General features: G+C 39.7%; 1 protein-coding gene across 1 annotated transcript; it reads right to left on the bottom strand.

Moving 5' to 3' along the window:
- Positions 1–12812: 12812 nt before the first annotated feature.
- Positions 12813–18751, bottom strand: LOC146308491 (zinc finger protein 703-like). Its single transcript, XM_084746320.1, has 2 exons — positions 17692–18751; positions 12813–14507 (listed from the first exon to the last, which is right to left on the bottom strand). The coding sequence occupies exons 1-2, from the start codon at positions 17950–17952 to the stop codon at positions 12981–12983; spliced, it is 1788 nt and encodes a 595-aa protein (XP_084602446.1). The 5' UTR covers positions 17953–18751; the 3' UTR covers positions 12813–12980.
- Between the last annotated feature and the right edge of the window lie 4862 nt (positions 18752–23613).

Below are 23613 nucleotides of genomic sequence, written 5' to 3'. Positions count from 1 at the left end.
TCAGATATTCCAGCACAGAGAGACAGAGAACAAGGCAGGCTCAGAGAAAGGAGGCTGCTGTGTGAGAGAGTGCAAAAATGGTACTTGTGACGGGGGAAGATTGAAGTCCTGTTAAGTGCTCTGCTTGAAAGCATGTCTGGCCTCATTAGCTGTCAGTTGTAACAATACTGAGCTGGCAGTGAAGACAGGTTGGAGTCTAGTGGTCATAAATCACTCCTCGACAGCTGCCTGACAAGCTGGGAACCGGTACACAGGCACGGGCACCCTCTCAGCCTCGACACTGCACAGGCACACCAGCGTGCACACAGTAATCTAAGAAATCATCGCTCTCGCCCTGAAATTACACACAGCCTGGAGAGAAGTGGTGTTTTGTAGGAGGGAAATTGCTTTCATTTTACATGTATGTGCACCCGTAGCTTGTCTGTCCGTGCCCGTGTCCATTAGCTAAATGAGCAGTGGCTGCAGCGACTTCTGTGGGGCGAAGGAAGGGGGGGGGGGGGTAAAGAGCAGGGCCTGCAGGTCATTAATCACGGCCCCTGACATGCAGAGCAGGAGGCCAAGGCTCCCCTATGCATACAGCTGCCGGGCCACACTCAATGCACAGGCGATGTGTTGACCCTCATACGTCCCCCCGCCTGCTCTCAGTGCCTGTGGCTCTCATCTGTCTGACTCCCTCACCGTTTGTGTCAGTCATGTGTGCTGTCAGATACCACCTCCTCCCGCAACGCTCCTCGTGCAGACTCCTCTAACCGCTGAGGCGGTGTGTTCAGGTTTTTACTTCTCATGTGACCCCAATTAGACGACTAACCTGATATTTATAACATTTTAACTCCACTACTTTGGTCCCAATAATGTCTTGACAACTAGCCGATTGATTGCCATGAAATTTGGTACACAAATTCATGTTCCTCATAAGATTTATCTTCATGACCTTTGTGATCCCCTGACCCTGAAACGGGGCAGATTTAGTCATTTTGGGGCCTAAGACAAACACAGGAACGGGGCCCTTCACCTTTTTTCAATCACTGAATAAAAAATATCATAAAAATTAACTTTTATTTAATGGAAGAGTGCCGAGGATGAATTGAGGAGTCTCATAGCCTTATGGAAGAAGCTGCTCTCTTGTCTGGTGGTAAGGCAGTGGATGCTTCTGTATCTCTTGGCAGACAGTAGCAGGGTGAACAGGCTGTGGCTTGTCTCTTAGTATCCTCCCACTTCCAACACCGTCAGGGTAGCTTCATGTTATTTTTCAACCGTCTGTGCACCACGCAGAGACATTTAGCAGGAACATTATATCTGCTAAAAATCTGCACATCATCATCAGCCTTTTTCTGCAAAAACAGTTTGACTGTCACAGTTGAGAAAACATAGGTGTAAATACCAAAATTAGCGATGGCTAAATTCAATCTAACAGCTTCAGGTTCAGAGGCCTTGTATCGTGCATTTGTTGCTTTTCTCATTGTGAAATAATATTTTTTAGGGTTTTGACTGTTTGTTGGACCAAATAAGTGAGTTGGGCTCTCACTTGAAGGACTTTCTGTATTATTTTGTAACAGATTTTATACATGGGAAATTTAGTTATCTGAAAAATGTAAGGAAAATTATTGGTATATTAATAGAAAATAAAAATACACAAAACTCCTACAGTAACTAAAGGTGTACTTACTAACTTTTTTGTGAAGCTTTTTAATTGTCTGTCACGTTCTAAAAACCAAAAACCAAAAAACCAAGCAAATAAAAATTAGTTGAAAAAATGTCAAAAAAACATATTATAGGCTATTAACCTGCTAAATAAATACAAATAAAAGTTTTATAAAACAATCCAAACTTAAGGTCTCCTTACCAGGTTTTTCCTGGAGCTTTCAACTGGATCTCACACTCAAGAAAAACTTGCCAAATTAAATTCACTGGGGAAAAAATAGGAAAATATCATTGGTGATAGGCTAGAAAATGAAAGAAAAGTTTTACAAAACAATCTAAACTCACTGTCTACTTACTAGCTTTTTCCCAGACCTTTCAGCTAGATCTCATGGTCCAGAAAAAGCTAGTTAGTGGTCGCTGAGTCAAGATTATTTCCGAGGTCAAGAGTGAACTTACTCACCCCGATAATAACAGTTATCTGCAGCTTTGCGTCTTTTGTGCTTCACTTCCACATTCCAGCGATCGTATGTCAGGCTTTAGCAAACGCGTCCAACTCCATGAAATATCCAAAGACAGAAAAATTTAAAAACTAATGTACCATCTCATTCTGGTTCCCATCCGCTGAGATGACGTCACCCAGGATCTGCAGCTGCCTGCATAATGATTAAAGCCAGTCAGGCTGCGAGACACTGAACACTGTTTCATCATTCACAGCCACTAAATCACTGAGTCCAGGCACAAGACATCTGTTGAAAGCTGATTCCTTATCAGCCTTCCAGCGTGATTCGGGGAACATCTGGAGTTTCTGAGGAGTTTGGCACGGTGCAGGCTGGAAAACTCACAAAGACAGCTAATTTTCTAGAATGTGTTGACACTTTCACTGTAAACCAGGTGATCAATGGCAGCATGGAATTTATTTTTAATGAATGTGGTGCACATGAAGGAAACCAGAATAAGATGGATTGGACTATTTTTCATCAGAAAGTGACATTTTACATCATAGGAAACATTTGTCATTATCAACCAAAACTGGCAATGTGAATTAAATTAGTTTTGAGCCCAGTCTCCTGAGTCACTGTCGCTAGACCAGTCTAATGGTGACAGGTATACCATTCAAAAACTTATTTATTCTTATTTGGATATTTAAAACAATGGATCCTTGATATCAACGCTAGTGTTAGCAAACACTACTGTGTTGTTAGCAAACACTACTCTTAGCGAACACTACTGTACACTACACTACTCCTAGCTACTGTTAGCTGTTGGTGAACACGTTAGCTAGTTTGTAAGTTAGTTACTGCTATAGTGCAAAAGGTGAAAGTTAGGAGAGCTTACTCTAAATTAATTTTTGTGTTGAATTTAGGACGCTTCTTGTACATTTTTCCTATCTTAAGTCAAGGACACCGGCTTTCAAACTGTTCATCTGTAGCATCTTATTTCCTAAATCAACTCCTAACCCTAATTACCATGGTTGCCGGTTTAGATAGGATCTGTAATCTGGGCCCTAGCCTCTTAATTATTATTAATCATGACTAGTATGACACACAGTAAACAGAGCCATTCAGGCTGAGTTTTATGCATACTACATTATTGCTTGCTTCCAGCTTTCCTCTGAAACCTTTTTTTTTTAGCTTTCAACATTTTTTAGTGACTCAACACACACACACTGAACACACACACACACACACACACACACACACACACACACACACACACATCCTGTCTGTTCTACGTTAGTGGCAGAGATCAGGTCTGGTGGTTAGACTAAACAACAGCATTTGAGTGGATTTGCTGTCCCTCATTAATCATCCTGACAGCCTGAAAAACAACATTTCCTCCTTAATGACTGTATTTGAGTAATCGTGTCTGCTTATTTCCATGCAAGCATCTCTTTCTCGCTCTGCTTTGTACTTTCTTTCTTTCTGTTGCCATCCATGTGTGTGTGTGTGTATTTTGGAGCCTTTTCTCTGACCTCCCAAGTCTGTGGCGTGGCGTCTGCTCTGGGTCACGCCGTCCAATTATAGCGGTTACATTCATGAAGAGGGTGAAAAACCATAAGGAATGAGAGAATGTGACCGTGAGGATCCAGATGCGGAAGGCAGAGGATGGTGTCACCCCCCCCCACCCCCCTGCATGTGGCTAACCCACTAGCACCCGCTGGCCTCCAGGCCTCCGCTGGTCGCTGCCAAAGCACGTTTTTCCGTTAAGCACCGGGTCTGTGATGCATGAGAGCTGACAACTGAGCTAGGAGCCCTCAGAGCACAGCCAGATCAAAACCAGCTGGGGCCATGCACATTAGCAAAGAAACCATAATTGCGTTTGCCCTCTTGTACACCACTAAACTCCTCTGTCGACGTTTTTTTTTTAACCAAAAGGGCTTGAAACATGAGGAAAGAGAGGTGGGATAGTACCATTTTTAGAAATAAAAATACGTGCTCAAGTGCAGACTAATTCATTGTTGGATATGGGTAATTTACCATACATGCACTGTGAAGTCTCAGCATATTGTGTGCAGCTCAATTTACCCTTCCAAAGTCCCACCCTGTTTTGCTCTGTTCTCAATAATAGTTTAGCATGGTACCTGACAAAACCTCAGTCAACTTCCTCCTTTCCCGGTTCCTGTACTTGTGTTATGTGCTGGGCTTGTTGATGTTAAAAAGAAAACATGTTGTTGAATTAGCCTATCACATCTTAAGTTAACTAATGTTATCAAGATGATAGTTAAGTGGCTAGTGTTTTGTGACATCAACTAACAATTGACATAGATTAGCTAACTAGCATGTTAACTAGGCAATTAGAACTGTTATTGGAGCACAGAGAAAAAAGGGGAGGGACTTAGGGTCAATTCTGCATTAAACCATAGCAGAAGAAGTGGCTAATGAGTTTACAGAATGGCCGTCAAACAGTGGAAAAACAGTATGAAAGTAGTGATGTCAAATATGACTTTTACGCTGGTTTTATATAGGTGAACTGAAACATTAGTTAGTATTTTGTTAACATTAGCTATCAAATATAACTAGCTAACTAGCTAATGATTGACATAAATTAGCTAACTAGTAGGTTAGCTAGCCAATTAGAACTGTTACTGGAGCACAGAGCAAAAAGGGGCCAGACTTAGGAAGGTTAAATTCCGACTTGTACTAGAATGTGGTCAACACAGGTGTGACATCCGAGGTAAAGTGAATGAGTACAGAAAACAGGGAAGGAGAAAGTTGACCTAGGTTCTGCTGAGGTACCAATTTGCTCAAGGAGCACAGAGCAAAAGGGGCATGACTTAGCAAGGGTCAATTTAAAGTTTTTCTGGAATGTTTTTCTGTAAGCGAGAAAAGCGTATTTTCGACATTTGTCTCCCAGTCTGTGGGTGGACGTAAGTTATGGGTTTATGGCGGTTTAGAAACATCAGTATAGCATGGCTGACATCTGTGTCCTCTTTATTTTTGGACCACTTGAAAAGCCCACATAGTAGGATGATGGATGAAGTGATAAAGTTGGAGAGAAGACAAAATGAAAGCAGAGGAATCTATTTCTGGGAAGCAGAAGTCTGCTATCTGTAACTCACAGACGATCCAGAGGAAGTATCACAGCAGATGTTCGTAATTTGTGACTACGCTCAATGATTTTAATGCATGAAACGATCTCACTATCTTTTTTCTCTTGGCCTTGATTTTAGCGCTGATTTAGGCTGATAGAGAGGTTAAAGCCTTGTCATGTGATGAAGGAGCAGCTCCGCAGTCTGTCATCATTAATCACTGGGGCTGTCAAGCTGCACTCTGGACCAACCAGGGAGTCGAGCCCTCATCTCCAAGAACAATACCCAGAAATTTTTTATATATTACAGCAAAATATGTCCTCTACACTCTGGGATTAATTTAGAGTGCTAAATAAAAAAGGGCTGTGGTGACAGAGAGATCAGGGAAGTCGTGCTGTGAAGGATGACTGGGGAAGTGTGGGTGGGAATAGTGAATAAGTCACCTCCTCCCCCTCCCTTAAGTCGTCTTTGAGCAGGACATTTGGCCCCCAGTTTCTTCACTGGCTGTGCTCGGCCTCTCAGAGGTGTGAAACTAATAAAACTGACGGAAAACAGCATGGCTCAGCTTAACTCTTGTATAAATAATGGTTTGGGGAAAAGACCAGAAACAAATGAAGGAAATAATTGAGGCCTGAAAAGAAAGTAATCATAGATATTGGCTGCATGAATGAGTAATGACTGAAGGACTGTATGAAAATTCATGGAGTGGAGAGGGAGGCTGAAGCCTATGTTTCACTTTTTAGGGAGACTAGAAGTCTACAGCTATGCTAGCAGCTCTGTGAGGCTGTAGCATAGTGGTGATTTGAGCTAAATGCAAACAACGATGGTGCTAACACGCTGTAGGTTCTTCTTTATGAAGAATGCTCGCAGTGATTGGCTTCAAGCAAAACCATATCAAAAGTTATTTTTTTTAGGATCTGGGCAACAAAAGGACTTGGACTAGAAAAGTTTCAATACTTCTTGGTTCTGGGTCATTTCAGTTGATACCTTAAAGGTACAGATTATCGAGCCCAAGTGATGAGAAAATAATCAACATTCTCACATTAAAAGTTCAACATCTGGGAAACCCTGTCCATCAGCTGTATAGCATGGCTCTTACTTGAAAGACACTACATTTGTTAACTGTCCATCATTAATCCCATATCTTCATTTTCCAATGCCTACAAGTGTTCTTTTGTCATAAGTGATTCGTGGGGAATTGTGAGTCTAGGTCATAATAAACCTATATAGATGACTTGTATAGATGACCTATACACCTATTTTTTCTGGTCTGTTTGTAGCCAGATATTTATGTTGTAATCTGTATATGACGAAACACACCTGCATGACCAATGGTACACATACAAGCCATCTTTCAGATTAAACTAAAAACTTTAAATGATTTTCTTTAAAACACCACATTTCCCAAGGAAATAATTAAAGGAAACAATAAACCTGGGATGATAAAATGTTAAAAATCACTCCCCTGCTCTTATCCCCTAAAGAAAAAACATATTTGCTATCTCCCTTCAATAATTTTTGTATGTTCCCTCAAAACAAAACACACTGATGCTTCCACTTGATTCAACTAAAATGACAAACAGGTTTCGTTGGTCACCAATAGATGGCATCCCAGTCCAACACTACACTTGCCAATACACCTACAGAAAACACAGCTGGCTGGAGATACCTGAAAAGCAAAAGTGCACTGACATCCATGCAGGAAATGGGGAAACAACATCTCTACCACAACATGTACATTAACGTATCAGCATCCAACTCGTTCCTTAGACTTAATTCTCTAAGTGTGTCTGTTTTCTGGGCCATATGTGGCAACATGAAACCTCCAGAGTGGGCCTGCAGGATCTCGTGCCCTCCTGCAGAACTCAGACACCCCACAACAGCACCTCAGACCTCTGAAACAGGAGCGCTATCTCTGGTTACAACAGGGACGGGCTGTTTTGACCCCTGTGGGTCCCTTGTCAGAGCTGTGAGTGACCAGCGTGGGTCATCTATACTTTGCCAAGGGTGTCACAGTGTCATGTTGCTAGGAAATGGCATATTACTGCTGCCAATCATGTGGCAGCCGTGGTAACTTGAGCGACTGTCAGGACTTCATCTTGAACACATAGGGGAAGCGGCGCTGATGCTTATCAGGATCTTACAGTATATATACGTTACAACCTGATACGTCTGACTTTTCCATCCTGCCTCAGCAACCACAGATGTCACCATCTGTCTGAAAAAACACAATTAAAAGGAAATTTGTATTATTTGACAGTAGATGGCAGTTGACACACCCTAGTTAGTTTTACTTAAAAAAGGTCCACCTACAGATAATCAGTATCACTTAACATGTAGGGTATATTTAGAATATTTTCATTGCTTTACCTTGCTGCTGGGACAGCCTTTTCTGATGGGAAACTGTCGTTGTCAAGTCAAATATCATTTTCTCCAAATCAACCAAACTCCACAGGCAAAATCACTAATTTTACCTCTCAGAACATGGGAGTTGCAGGTCTACTACTGCCATGATAGGTTAGCTTTTTTGTGTTATTATGTGACTTTCTAACTATTTACAACACCAGAGTCACAAAATAACACTAACAAACTAACAGATCAAGGCAGCAGTAGATCAGCAATTCCCGTGTTCTGGAGGGTAAAATGATTGATTTTGCCAATGGAGTTTGGTTGATTTGAATTAAGGATATTAAGGAAATAAGGATGCTGCTGCTTTAAGGTGACACTGTGTTTACTGCAGAACAGAGGAATGTGAGCTGTATCCCTGTGGTCTGCTTGTAAGCCACTGATGACATGGTGAAAAATTTGTGTAAGTAAAGCACATCTTTGTGTCATCTTTCATGGTAAAAATAGCCACTGGTATGATATGTGTACTGACAAAAGTTTACAACTTCCTCTCACCTCTTTTCCCCCTTAGGACTGGCATATACTCCATCACAACTAGTTCGTACGACATTGAAAAGTGTTAATAGATGTTCCAAATGGCCACACTTGAAGGGGGAGTGAAAAGCCGACCTTCACAAAGAGAGAGGAGACGTGACACTGTTTAAATATGGGGATAAAGATGCACATTTTCAGACAGTCTCTCCTGGAAGACACTAAATGTTGCACAAGACAAAAATAGCTGTGTCAAGAATGGAAAAAGAGGCTGAGAGAAGTCTAAACCCTGAAAATAGAATTCTAAATTGGCAGAAAGATTTTTTTTAAGATAATACTCTTTTTCAAAGAGGTACTGTTCAAGATTTCCTGGTTTGTACCATGTTATTTTTGTTGTATATCAAGGAAATATCACTTGTTGTTTTCCTTCCTGATACTGACTCTGATACCTTAAGTTTGTGTATTGGCTGATACTGAGTACCAAGCCAATACTGTTGTGTTTTTAAGGTTAAAACATTTTGGCATGGGGTGCCCCTGTACCTCAGTTAGTAGAGGCCATCCGTCCTCTACAATGGTCGCCAGTTTGATTCCCACCTGTGGCCCATCTGCTGCATGTCTTCCCCTCTCTTTCTACCCCCCTTTCCTGTTATATCTTCAGCTGTCATCTATCAAATAAAGGAACATGTGTCCCAAAATAATAATAATTTTTAAAAATATTTTTGGTATATGGTAGCAGGGTCTCATTTCAGAGTTAACAAATCATGCGATATTAGTTCGGCGCATATACTCACGTACTACTACTGCACTACTGTGAGGCCTGCTGCTACTAATCAATCAGCTGATCATACTTGTTTACTGGTGAGCATGATACGGCTAGCACCATTAACCGTTACAGCTAGTAACAAAACAACAGCGCTCAGCAGTTCTGAGCTGATATATCTCCAGGGTCATTGTTCATTCTGTTGGTGTCAAAATAACAAGAACTTGATGATATTATTGGGCACCTTTCCATCTCAAGTTTGGCTTGCTTTATAACCAGATGTTGTGACATCCTTGAACGGAAAGGATGAACCACGTCTTGTAGAGCTGATTAGTTGTTTCTTGTCACATCACCTGTGATGCGCTTGCTGAATGAACCAATAAAAACAGGTGTGTTCCAAAAAATTCACACTGCAATGTTGGCGCTAACGGTTTTTAATGTGTTTGTTGTGTGTATCCACTTAAGAAAATTAATGTGTAAAAGACACAACACCTGAGTGGCCTTCTACGCTGTATTATGATACTGGAAGTGGCAGTGGATAAACCTATTGGTAAGTAAATCAGATTGTGTTTGAGAGTAAATAAAACCAATTCAACTTCAAAATTGTGACTTGTCTTGGTGGTTACTGTTAAAGGGATTATTTAAAGTGGGGTTCAATGAGGTACTTATCCAGTCAGTCAGTGTTTTACCTACAACAGAGTACCAGCAGGGAGGCTAAAAGTCAGCAGCAAAATGTATTTTAGCTACTTACAAAAAGGTCCATCTAAAAAAAATAAATATCTGTTTAAGTGTACACTATATTTAGAATATTTTCACTGCTTTACCTTGCCGTCAGACAGCCTTTTCTGACAGGAAACGGCCATTATACAAGCCAAATATTGCACTCTCTTGCTCAACCAGACTCCACTGGTGAAATAGGTCCTTTTACCTGCACAACACGAGAGTTGTTGTCCTTGACCTGTTAGTTTATTTGTGTTATTATGTGACTTCAGTAAATCTGAACTAACTTTTTAAAACACAGAAGTCATACAATGACACAAACAAACACATGAGAGAGGCAGCAGTAGATCAGCAACTCCCGTGTTCTGTGAGGTAAAATTACTGATTTCACCAGTGGAGTTTGGTTGAGTGAGAAAGGAATATTATGTAACAGGATGGAAAAAACTGTCTGATGGCAAGGTAAAGCATAGAAAAAAGTCAAAATTTAGCATACACTTAAACTGATATTGATATTTTTTAGACAGGTGTTTTTTAGGTAATTACAACTACACCAGTTCTTCTTTTGTGCTTCTCCAAACTAGACCGTGCCGACCACCATCTACTATAGGTGATACACTACCAATAAGAGCCTAACCCAACCCCACATTAAATAATCCAAACTATCCCTTTAAAATCAAACTGTTCAAGAGACTCCAGTCTGACTTCCTGATATAAAACTATCAATGTCAGTGCAGAACCACAGAAATAAAGACAACAGAATCTACATCTTCAGTGTGATTTATTTAACAAAATATGACCTCCCCTTTAACTGGATACCACCACAAGGTATTCCAATTTTACAAAAAATATCACATCTCGTTTTTATTTCTCATTTGATTTGCTGTGGAAATAAAAAAAATCAAAAAGCTGAGGAGTTCAGAGAGAGAGAGAGCGAGAGAGAGAGAGAGATGTGATTTCAACATTCATCATTCTGGAAAAAGTGTTAAGACGTGACATGTTCAACATCTGTCATCTGGCTTCCCACATGTCTGCTCAGAGGATTGTGAAATGAGAATAGATTTATATGGTAAACATGAAGGCCAGATTTCCTGGTACAAAATAAATACAACTTCTCAGTAGGAATAAACAAAACATAAGGAACCAAAACAAATCATCACAAACCATGGGGCTGAATAAACAGTTAAGTGTGTACGCCGTGTCAAGCTTACATGCATCTCTTGCAGGGAGAAAGCGACTGTGGCCAGACTTGCATCAGTCCACGGCTGCAGCTTATTGCCATCCCTGCCACACCACATTTTTCTGCGACTAGATCATCGTCATTTGCAGCGAGAACCCTGAACATTCAAGTGCTATTTATTACACAGCGTCCAACCATCAATTTGCAGAGCCCACGGGGCAGCAAGAGTCACCAAAGGGCCGTCATGTCTGTTGCAAAAGTATCCGAGCAATGTGCAGACATGCAAGAGCCACGAGTGTCCTCCTCTGATCTTTAGGGGCAGAAACACCAAATCTCATTTAAAATGTAAAAACAAAGTGTGAAGATGCACTCAAGTCAAAATCCAGGACTTGCACTCCCATCCCAGTATCACTTGAATCCAGTCTTAAGTCAGAGGAAGCAGCAACTTGCCGCAATAAAGTACTAAAATTAAAGTAACAGTTCAATATTTTGGAAAATACGCCTCTTAACTTTTTGGTGGAAAGTTAGATGAGAACTAGAAAGTCACTTTTTGTATCTGCCTGTTAAATATAAGGCTACAGGCAGCATCAGGTTAGCATAGCTTAGCACAAATTCTTGAAACGGGGGAGACGGCCTGTATTTAAATATGCTATGTGCTTGACAACATTTTGAAGACTGTTAAAACATGTTGTTGTAAGGCCTGTAAAACAACATATAGTCACATCTTAAGTTAGCTAATGTTAGAAAAATAGCTTCTAATTAGCTACCAAACGAATGACATTAGCTACAGATGCAATTAACTAGCTAACCGTTGATGTAGATTAGCTAGCTGTAATGAGCAAGCTAACAATTGTTGTAAATTAGCTAACTGGTAGATTAGCTGGTTAGTTAGAACTGTTATTGGAGCATTTATCATAATAATTAATTTATTATTAATCATTATCTAGCTAGTTAGCTACCATTTTTTCTAACATTAGCTTAATTAAGACGTGATATGTTGCTTTTACAGATCCTTCAACAACATGGTAACCATTTTTAAGATTTGTTTTTTCTTTTTGACAAAGATTAGCATAGAACATTTATTCATGTATTTAATTATAGAAAACAAGAAACAGGAAAGCTGACCGGGATAGCAAAAGCGGTGAGACTTGGAAGGGTCAATTATTACATAACAGCCTGATTGTGATTATTTGAGCTGACCGCAATCATTTTACATAGTCACTGGAATCGTTTCAATTCACCTGTATAAAAACAGCTAGATGAAACTAACATATTCCCAAAAGTATTTCCTTGTCGTTTTCTACTGTTTAAGGTTTTACTGGCCCTCCTTTAATTACCTCATTGCACTCCCTTCTTTCGCTATGAGTGGAGAATTCACCCTTACTATGCCCCGCCCCTTTTTTGGTGCCCCAATAACAGTGCTAACAAGCTATCTAATCACTAGTTAGCTAATCTACATAAATTGTTAGGTTGCTAGTTACAATTAGCAGCTAATATTAGCCTTTAGAATAAACCTTTAGAATAAAGTTTCCTCATTCCCTTGAATCTACATAAATTGTTAGCTAGCTAGTTGGTGATCATTTTGTTCACATTAGCTAACTCAAGATGTGATTATATGTTGCTTGAACCAGCAACATCTTGGTTTTCGACTCAACATGAGCCTTACACAGGAAGTGTCAATTAGTTCCACCAACCGTTTACCTCAAGAAGCTTAACTTTCAATATTTGCATAATAGTAGCTGATGGAAATGTACATTACTTTGCATGTTCATTTGCTGATTTTCTGTAAATTTGTTTCAAATGTGCAATACATGCTTGTGGATGACAAGGACATGGCTTTTCTTGTCATTGTCAGTATTTTCTTTGAATATTTTAGAAAGGGGCTTTGTGTATTTAAGTTATTATCCATGTGTCATCTGCTCTGTGACATTTTTGCTAAAAAGCCAACAGAAATTTATTTGGCTTCCACTACGCAGAAACAGAAAAATATAATTAAATAGCTAATTGCAATTATTTGTATGACAGTTACTGTCGACTAAAATTTCAAAGTTTTCTAAACTGTGTAAAAAGTTAATTTGTAATTTTTATGTTATGTATGTTATGTTATGTACTGGGAACTGGCTAGCTTTTCCCCCTGGTTCCAGTATTTGTGCTAAGCTAAGATAAGCTAAGCCAAAGTATTGTGTCAGGCTGCTCATCTAATGCTCTGCCAGAAAGTGAATAAGCTTATTTCCCAAAATGTTGAACAATTCCTTTAAACATGTGAGAGGATGGTATCACTGGTAGCCCAGAGCAGATGCAGATCCGAGTCTCTGACTGTAGAGGGCGTAGTGAGGGTAGTACGGGCCTGTCGTGGGCAGAGAGTGCAGGGAGATGGAGGAGGGTCCCGGGGGCAGGTGCACCTTACTGTAGGGGTGATAGCGAGTCAAACCCAGGCTGGGGGGCGGCCTGAGGGAGAGGGAACTCGGCATGGAGCCTGGGCTGCTCTGGGGGAGGTGGAGGTGGCAGGAAGCCGGACCAGAGGAGGAGGCAGAGAGCAGCTTACTGTCCATCCCTACAGGCAGCGCTGTGTGTGTGCGCAGGTGAGCAAGGAGCTCCTCCGACGTGGCGAAGCGTTTGTCGCAGGGCCCCCCGGCGGAGACCCAGTTGCAGGCGTGGGGCAGGGGGTCGTTTGGGAGCATGAACCCGTAAGTGAAGAGCGGATGTGACAGGGAGGGGGACGCACTGGAGGACAGGGAGCTCTGATGGAGGGAGTGCAGAGGGTGTGAGGGATACACCAGAGGGAAGTTAGATTTGAGGGTGGAGGAAGGGTCGGGATGGATGCAGGAGTTGCAGTTGCTTCCACCGCCCAGATGGGACACGCTCGGGTAGCTCAGACAGTAGGGGTCCCTGCACAAACCCTGCATGAAGGAGGGAGGGGAGGCACCTGTGAGAGGGCTGGAGCTTGGGTGCTTTCCAGGGACGCCCATGCCGCCCACGCTCAGGCTGGACTTTGTCGGATCCAAACTGGGAACAAACTGAGATGGATAACCAGCGTACGCCCCGACTACAGACCCGTGGTAGCCCATGTTAGAGGTGGGCAGAGGGAAAAGCGGTTGGCTTGTCTTGTAAGGTGAAATGGGCGTAATGCGTCCAGGCCCAAGGCTCGGCTGGGCTGACTCAGCTTTACCCCCGGCGTCGTGGTTGGAGCCTCCGTCAGAGCTGCCGTTGCTGCAGTTAGTGCTGGCTCGAGTGTGGCTGGAGTTTGCATCGTGCGGAGTGTCCGAGTTTGCCTTGTTGACATCAGCGTCCTTTTTGGGATTATTGCTGCTCGTGCTGGTTGGACTCCCCTGCTCGTGTGCAGTGTCTCCGTTCAGAGTCTGGGGGTGTGACGTAAGCTGAGGAGGAGAGTGGCTCTGTTTGTGTCCAGGTGGCGTGCTGCTGTTGCCTCTCGAGCTGGGTGAAGCAGCGTGAGGTGGGTACGACTGCTGCCCAGCGGTTGAACTTCCATTATTGCTGGGTACCCTGAACCCGACTTTATCGCCGCTGCTGCTGTTGCTGCTGCTGTTGGAGCTGCTGCTGGTGACTCCATCTCTGCTGCGACAGTCTCCACCGCCTTTGTTATAAGGCTTGAAGCTGCACTTGTCCTCCAGCGAGGGGCGGTGCTCGCCAAGCTTCAGGCTGGAGACAGATGAGCGACTGCTGGGCTCCTTGTCCCCCTGGCTGCAGGAGGAGCTCAGCTTGGAGGAGGACGGAGGGTCAGGTTTACCGATCTGAGAGCAGGTCTGCGCCAGCAGGGCTAGAGGACTCTTCTTGGCATCCAGCTGCAAGAAATATACATTCTGATTAGCTGTTTTTTTCAACTGTATTCTGCCCAGTGACAAAAAAAAACCTGTGCAAGGTGCCTCAAAACACAAACCAAACCACAATTAGTCATCTGTGGTGATCTGTAGGACTGTAAACTATTGATATTTACTCAACAAGGGCTGCAGCTGGTGACTACTTTAATTAGCAATCAGTCGGATGATTCTTTTCTTAAAGAATTGATTTGTTTTTGTCCAGCCGATACTGGATTTTCAAGGTTGATGCTGATATTCGATAACAATATATCAGCTAGTATTCTTTATTTACATACATAAAATCCTAAAGGACATTAGGGTACTATAAAGAAAATAAACACAAATAGAACACCATGATTAGTCGAACAATTGTTTGGTCGACAGAAAAATAATTTTAATAATCGATTAATGAATTATTCTTTAGTTCCAGCTTCCCAATAAGGATTTGCTGTTTTTCTTTGTCTTACATTCTTGTAAATTCACTACCTATTAAGATTTTGGACTTTGAAGAAGATATTTAAAGGAATCATGTTGGGCTCTGAGTTGACTGGACAATATATCTTAAATTATAGTGATATTTTGATACTGTCTTAAATTTTGGACATGCTATATTTTGATATGGCATAAATAGGGATGATACCAAAAGCAAATGGTACAATACCATGACAAAAGAGTCCACAATACGATATTATTTTGATATTAAAAAACAAAGAAAAAAATCTGATGAGCAAATCTGAACTGTTTATATAAAATTTGTTTTCCTTTTAACTTCTTCTTTAAAATAAGAGTAGCCAGCCATGATCTGAGCATGTGCAAAAAAATTGGCATGAATTGACCCTGAAGCTGAATGTACAAGAGCCCATCCCAAAAATACTGTCACAATACTGATAAATATCAAGGCGTTTATCCAAAAACATTGGGATTTGATTTAATATCACCCAGCCTGATATATATCACCTCATCTGAGCAGCTGTGAAGGGTATTTTTTCACAGCCTAAAAAAATAAGCTTAATTGATCATGAAAATTAGTTACTAACCTTCTGGTTTTGTAAACAATGAATCACTTATCAAAAAAGTTGCTTTTGAATTTTCTATTCGATTAACTAATAACTCCAGCCTTGATCGAAACATACAAATAACTATGTTGTCATTAACCGAATGGGTGATTATAATGATAATATATCAGAAATGTTTTAATGTAATTTGTTTAACACTGCAACGATTTAACATTTCAGTCATTTTTCAAGCAAAAATGTAAAATATTTGCTGATTCCAGAATCTTAAATGTGGGGATTTGGTAATTTTCTTTATTTATGACAGTAAATGAAGAATATTTGGGTTTTGGAACAATTTCAAGCAACTCTGGGACAGTGTAATAATAAATTTTCACAAATTTGTGACTTTTTTAATTAATTAATGAATCATGAAATTACTCATCAGGTTAATCGATATGAAAAAAAATTAGAAGCAAGCCTTAAAATGTTGCTTATTAAATTTTTCATTTGACTATTCATTAATCAATTAATCTCTTCATCGCTAATCTAAACACATAAGGTTGTCATTACTTGAGGTGGGTTAATAGGTCATTGATAATTAAAGATCTGTTATGTAATTTTTCTATGATAGTCATACTCATAACTCCTTTCGTTAAGTCAGAGGTCAGAGAAGTTAGATTAGTCTTTGTGGGATGACAGTTCAATATTTTAGGGCTGCAACAAACAATTATTTTCATGATCAATTTATCAATTAGTTGTTTGGTCTGCAAAATCTCATCAATCAAAATAGTTGGTGATCAATTAAGTAATTCAAAGCTGATCAATTATTTGATTAATCGTTGCAGCTCTACATTAATCGCCCAATTTGTTTTGTGAACAATTAATTGTTTAACAAAAAATAATTTTCTGATTGCCTATTGGTTTAGGGCTGCATCTACCAATTATTTTCATAGTCGATTAATCTGTTGTTTATTTTCTCAATTAATCGATTAATAGTTGCTTGTTTTGAAATGTCATAAATGGTGAAAAATGTCAATCAGTGTTTTCCAAAGAACCAAGACGACGTCCTCAAATATTTTGTTTTACTCACAACCCAAAGATATTCTGTTTACAGTCATATAAGATTAAAGAAACCAAAAAAAAAAAAAAAAAAATCACATTTAAGAAGCTGAAATCAAAGAATTTTGCCTTTTTTATTAAAAAAAACTTCTCAAACCGATAAATCGATTATCAAATTCTATCGATTAATTGATTATTCGGCGCAAGTAAGTTGTCATTAATTGTGTGGGTTAATTTGAATCTTGCATATCAGAAACATATTACTGAATTTGCAGCAATTAGTCGATCAATAGAAAATTAATTGCCAACTATTTTAATAACTGATTAATTGCTCAGTCTTATTTTTTCCAAAGCAAAAATGTCAGTTTATTATAGCCAATATTTATCAGCTTATATATGTCGGTACAGATACGGTATGGCTGTGATATTCCGATATTGGCTAATAATTTATCAACTGATATTTATTGTTGTTGGTTGGACAAAATGAGCAATTTGAGGTCGAGCTGTGATGATTAATCACTTATTAATCGACTAGTAAATTACTCAACAACTATTTTAATAATCGATTCATCATTTTAACTCATTTTGCCAGAATTTTTTTTTTTTTTACAACTCTCTGATTTCAGGTTCTCAAATGTGAATATCATCTGGTTTATTTGGGCCTCAAATGACTAGAAACTGAATATCTTTATTTTGTGGACAAAACAAGACGTCTTCAGCTTTGGAAAACAGTGATCAAAATTTATCACTATTTTCTGACACTTTATAGACCCAACAACTAATTGATTCGTTTCAGCCGTAATTTGAAGGAAATTCTGTAGCCTAATGAGCATTTTTCACAATTTTTGGGACGATTTTCGATTAATCTTGAAAATAATCGGCACATAAACCGATAAATTATCGTTATTGCAGCCCTATACTCGTAACTCTGTCCTTCCAGTCAAAGCTCACAGACTTATTTCCCTCCTACTCTAAATTAGGATTTTTCCTTGTTGTTTTTGTTGGATGACAGTGCAATACACGTAGAGCTATATATCTTTACATTATCACCACAATGCATTAAAAAATAGTCCTCTCAACATAATAAAAGTGCAATAAAAGCCATGATTAAGTACCTCTATGCTGACTGGCGCGGAGGTGAGAGGCTGTAAATATTCCGGGTGCAGTAGGTGTCCAGTGTGCGCAGTCAACATCTTGATGACTCGGATTGGAAGTCTTTTAGCCTGTCGGAGAGGGTCCAGAGGGGTCAACAGAGAGACCACAGCGCCGGGACGGGACTTCACGGGACTGTCTCTGCTCCTGTCTCTGTCTCTGCTGGACTCACTGAGCTCGATCCGCTGACTGACTCGATCCGCAGCAGCAGGGAGATATTTCATTGGAGAGAGGGCGCTGCGCTCTGGAGACAATGTGCCGTACTTTTAGTCCAAAATTAGTCCTGAATAATTTGTTTCGCAGGTGATGTTTAAACGTACTCCATCGAGACACAAGAAATGTCCCCTAAAAAAGAAAAGCCGGACGTCCTTAAAGGTCCCAGAGGACGGAGCAGCCTCTCTCAGTCCGTTTGAAGCATCTTCATCTTCATTTAAGATCCTGTACTCCCAAATTTATGAGACAAAAAGTCCACAGAGTGAGCTGCAGAGGACAAGAAGGACTCAGTGTCTCTTGTGTAAGGACATTAAACACCTCAGTGTACTTTATAGATTCCCAGTGCTGAGAGGAAACGTCCCGCTGCGTGTCTCCGCTCCGGACCTCAGCAGCTCTCTGATCACAACAGGCAGACTTCAAAGTGTCCGCTGGGTGGCCGCATCACTAATGAGGTGGGCGGGGAGGATGACGAAGGGGGGCGGGGCGACGGCACCCTCACAGTGACAAACCCCTCCCACCACCATCCTGACATACTCAGAGGTGGAAGAAGTATTCAGATACTTTACTTGAGTAAAAGTACCCATACAACAGTTTAAAGGTGTTTCTTTAACTATGGGCATTTTTGACTCACCAAAATTAGTGAAACTCAACAGCCATGAATTTTAATTTTAAGCATCAGAGGTTAGAAAATCTTACTGCTGTGTGGTTTATTATTACTGATGGATTCATGTGTAAATAGTTACTGTTGTAATTGTTCATGGTGGAGATAATTTAACATTTTAATCTGCAGCACAATTAGTATCTATGACAATCTTCATGTTTTATGAACTGATCACATGTTTTATATTAAAAAAACGAGAAGTAACAAGTGACTGTAGCTCTTAAATACATTTAGTGGAGTAAAGTACAATATTCTCCACTGATATGTAGTGGAGTGGAAGAGTAAAAGAGTAAAGTAACATAAAATGGCAATACTCAAGTACCTCCCTCAAAATTGCACAAAAATTTAACATTGTTATTGACAATCTTGAAAAAAATATAGTATAGTAAGTAGTAAGTAGTTTGAGGCATTTATACTCACTGACTTGTACTTGTGTTTCCACAGACGTTTATCAGTAATCACCGCATTTCTGAGAGCTCATCAAAGTTTACATTCTGAGAAATCTAAAAGATCATCCTCACCTGACTGCGGGTTATTCTCATGATCAAATCATGTCAACATGGTCAAAAGTTCAAACAATAAATGTGCTACCACATGACATGTGTCATGAACTGATTTGCAGTTAGGAAAATAATGTGATACTTTACTTACAAAGCCCATCTTTTTGCTTTTATTTCCCTCATAAATAATTGTCAGCCTGCTTTGAGTCCAGGTCACTTCAGGGCATCTTCACATGGAAACACATTAATTTATCTTCGCAAAAAAAAAAAAAAAAAAAAAAAAAAAAAGCCTCTTTAATTGAACTGAAAAGGCAAAAGAATTTATAAACTGGAAAATTATATGGCATAAAATTCTGGACAGATGGTGTAAACCATGACTAAGCGAGGAGATCTAATCTGACACGAGGTTCAGGGCTTCAGAACGCAAACTAATCATGAGCGTTCAATCATAAGATTCAATCTCAGAGGGCAGTTTTAAGATGTTGAACAAATGTTTGACATATGACCATGTAGGAATTAAACTTGAAAGTTAGTCTAAATGAAACCACACAATCATGAATATTTGGAAAACTCAAAATGTCAGATGGAATCGTATAATTTCCAGCTCATGAAACAAAGATCTAAGGCACGAGCAGCAGCTTCTACCCCAGTAGAGTCCAGTGACAACTTCACAGAGAGGGATACGATGAGTGTGCTGGGATGCGGTGCATAAACCCCTTATTAAAACTAAAAATGCACTTTTGTGAGTGTAATGATGCAGAGAACAAAGTCAGTGAGCAGTGGAAATAAGTCATATGGTCACATGAGTCATCCTTCACTCTACTGTCAACAAGCAGATGAGTAGACCCAAGGCAAACACCAGAAGGGATTTTACTAGTCCAGATGTTTGTTTTTCATTGTAAAAGGTCACTGTCCTCATTCAAATCTGAACAAACAGACATTTTTAGATTTACACTTCCTTAAGATATCATTATCTCCAATATCCAAGACTAAACATCCATAAATCAGTTTAGATATCAGCAAAAAAAAAAGAGCTACTTATATCTTACAGTCTTTACATTTTTCATGTTTACATTTCAAACAAAAACTGCTAGTAGCTAATTTAGCATATGTCTAAAAGTCCAGTGTATTAATATGGCAGCAATACGATATAATATTCATAAGTACATTTTCATTTGTGTATAATCACCTGAACATAAGACTGATAGTTTGTATATTACTTTACAATAGTGGCGCAGGTGCTGTTCATGTTTCTATGGTACGTCAGAATGAACAAACCAAACACTGGCTCTATACAACTTTTCATGTTTTGCACAAGTTCCACTACCACTGTAATTTCCACTTGGAAGGGGAGGGTGATGCAAGTGGTATTCAGTTGGTTGCAATCTTGGTCACTGCTAGATTCAATTAATGATGAATGAAATTTAAATGTTTAATAACTGTTTATTTCCAGCCTCCGCACATGGGACACATGGTCCACCATCCAAGCCACCAGAGCACCCATATGTCGCTTTCACAGGTCCTCTAGCAACTTCTTTTAAACATCTTCAAAATTTGGCTCTCTTTTCAACATAGACAAGCCTTGCACATATCATTTGTATGTTCTAAGTACAGGAAAGGAGGTTCCACTGGATTCTAAGCTTGTTCAACTGTTATTGGAGCACCGAGCAAAAATGGGACAAAAAAAGACAACAAAAGAAGTCAATCCATCAAACGGTCCAAACACAAAGTGGTGGATCGACCGCAATCCTGTGAAAGAATGGTCCATCTCTTTACAAAGACAGCTAAAGAGGAGCCAAAATCAAAACTTCAGAACTACAAAATGAACCAGGACTTCTGCTTCTGAATTTAAAAAACTTAAGGCTATAGTATAGCTGATCATTATCAGGCATCTATAGGCTTGATCAAACAACATTTCATTGTACTTGTACAGTGAGCTTCTCTTATCTTAGAACCAGCAACATTACAAATTTGGAACATGTATAATCTACTTTTGTCACAATTACATTGGTACATTATATGCACATACTGTACAGAGAGTTCTTTTACACTGTGTCACTAAGCCACAGGACAAATGGAAAAAGGCATAAATGTACAGATGACAGATGCACAAACAGGACAGGTCACATATTTCTTAAACTCTGAATTCTAATTCCTCTGAAGTTCACACACCTGTTTGAAAGGTGACCCGCACTGTGTCAGGCTGAATAGTGTCATCATCATGACAATCTGTCAACTTGTCAAACAGGAATGTGCCAGGCAACTATTCACAGGCAACTGTCTGACTCTCAGGGGGATGTAGAACTTCTGTTTTTAAATACAGGTTCCATTAAGAACCTGTAAAAGATAAAACCCATTAAATATAAAAAGGTTATTGTTACAACCCCAAGTTGGGCTAGGGGATGAGGGGTGTAACAATAAATAAATTTAACCGGGAGAAAAAGGAATGAAGGAAAACTGACACAAAAATGCAAACAAAGGTTCTTTTATTAAAAAATTGTGTAAAATTAAGTTAACAAATCAAATAAAACAAAAAGGGTTAACTTAATCTACTAAATTGAACAACAACACACACAAAAGACAATGAGTGTCCATGCTAGCCAGGGAGGCTAACAAGAACACAAACACCAAAGACAACGAGTGCCTTCGATAGCTGGTGGGACTAGCAAAGCACATGGTGGCGCCCGAACGAGTGGCCTTGCCAACCATGGAGGTTAACAAGGCACATGCAACACAAAGACAAGTGACTTCACTAGCTGAGAGCTCAACCGCCACGAGTGGTCTGACCTGCCACTGCAGGATTAGACTGCAGACTTGCAGACCTTAGTCCGCCGAACGGCCCGCTGACCCCGACCGGCTGCACGCTCCAGGCTTTTAACACCCCAGGTCCTGACTGCAGACTGACTGCACCTGCTGCCAATCACTGCAACCTGCGGGGGTTCTCTAAAGAACCCCCTGAGTCTGTTCTACATAAAGCCCATAGAATATACAGTATAAAAGTTATCAGTGGAACTGCCTGCGTGGATTCTTACTGGCACCCTAAGACGGTGGAAAGGGTCTCGATAGAGCCTCCATAGAGGGTTCTGGGTGGAACCTTTGAAAGGCTTTCTGTAGAATTTCACATAATAGGTTGTGGATGGAACATTTCACAGACAATTCAAGGTAAAACCCCAATATTGGGTTCTAGGCAGAAGTGGAACCTTTGTAAAAGGTTCTAACAGTAACCAAAAAGGGTTCTCCTGTGAGGATTGGAACCCCTTCTGGTTCTCATTAGCAGCATCATTTCTAAGAGCGTACTCTAAGGTTTAATACGTACACACTGTTTATTAACCACTTTCTTTGTTTTAATGTTGACGTGTGCAGTGACACATCATTTGTCTTCTGGCTTTTGCTCTGAGCACAAAAAAAAAAATCAATAAAGTATACAGAACATGTCACTGGAATCTATTTTCTTTTATTAATTTATGCCATTTTCACCAGGGAAGAAAAATGTGATAAAGACAGATCACCTCTATATTAATGGTTCTATAAATCTGGAATGTTAATAACTTTATTGCATTACCGCCTGCTGACTGACTTTGCAATGAGCTAATTTTGTTAACCTAATTATACAATGAATTGGTTAAAGTACTTAAAAATTACGGCTGACAAGAACTATTAGCAGCAGCCCAAAATAGTCTCAGTGTGAGAGGCTTTGATTCTCTGAATCCTCTGCAGCCTCAATTGAGTGCGAAATCATTCCTAATCCCTCATAACCTGTGGGCACAAGGCTGCATAATGTGAATTAGCTGACAGATATTTGTATATATCTGGCAGGGTCCTTCTTAATCCTCAAAAGCAATGGTTCACATGGGAAAATAAAGAAAGGGTGGTAAATTAATACTTATGTAAAAGCCAGAGGTGGAAAAATTACACACATTCTTTACTCAAGTAGAAGTACAGATAAAACTGCTGAAAGTAGAAGTACTGGTTCTACTTCTTCACTCAAGTAAAAGTGAAAAGGAACAGCGTCTGAAATGTATTCGAAGTAAATAAAGTAGTGCTCTGAAGGACATTTCTAACAGCTATTTCTGTGCGCTGTTTCATCTTGTTATGTCTTTTACGTCGTTTTTCATCTTTTACATCTTTTTTTGCTTTATGTCTTTTATGCAGTCTTTTGTTTTGTTAAGTTAAGTCATTTTGTTACGTCTTTTTCTTTCTTTTTTTTTTTTTTTTTTTTACAATTTTTCTGCCTTTTATGTCATTTTGGTCTTTATACGTTTTCCGTCATTTTTTGTCTTATGTGTTTTGTAAAATTTTTCATCATTACATGTTTTTTGTCTTTTACATCAGTTTTTTGTATTGTTGAGTCCATGTAACTTTTAATCTTGTTAAGTCAGTTTCATTTTGTTACGTCTTTTTCATCTTGTTACATGTTTTTTTCATCTTCTACATAACTTTGGTCTTGTTATGTCTGTGATGTCGTTCTACGTCATTCATGTCATTGTGGTCTTGTTATGTCCTGTAGATTA

The sequence above is a fragment of the Lutjanus erythropterus genome, chromosome 20 (genome assembly GCF_056507025.1).
Source record: "Lutjanus erythropterus isolate fLutEry1 chromosome 20, fLutEry1.hap2, whole genome shotgun sequence".
Classification (NCBI taxonomy): domain Eukaryota; kingdom Metazoa; phylum Chordata; class Actinopteri; order Lutjaniformes; family Lutjanidae; genus Lutjanus; species Lutjanus erythropterus.
Note: the sequence above shows the minus strand (reverse complement) of the source record. Positions and strands in the feature narration are given on the sequence as shown.

Bases quoted from the DNA above. Each gene is read 5' to 3' on its own strand.
- LOC146308491 (XM_084746320.1), bottom strand. From the start codon at position 17,952: ATGAAATATCTCCCTGCTGCTGCGGATCGAGTCAGTCAGCGGATCGAG. The intron at 14,508-17,691 runs GTACTTAATCAT...TATTTCTTGCAG, and splicing joins CCGCGCCAGTCAGCATAGAG to CTGGATGCCAAGAAGAGTCC.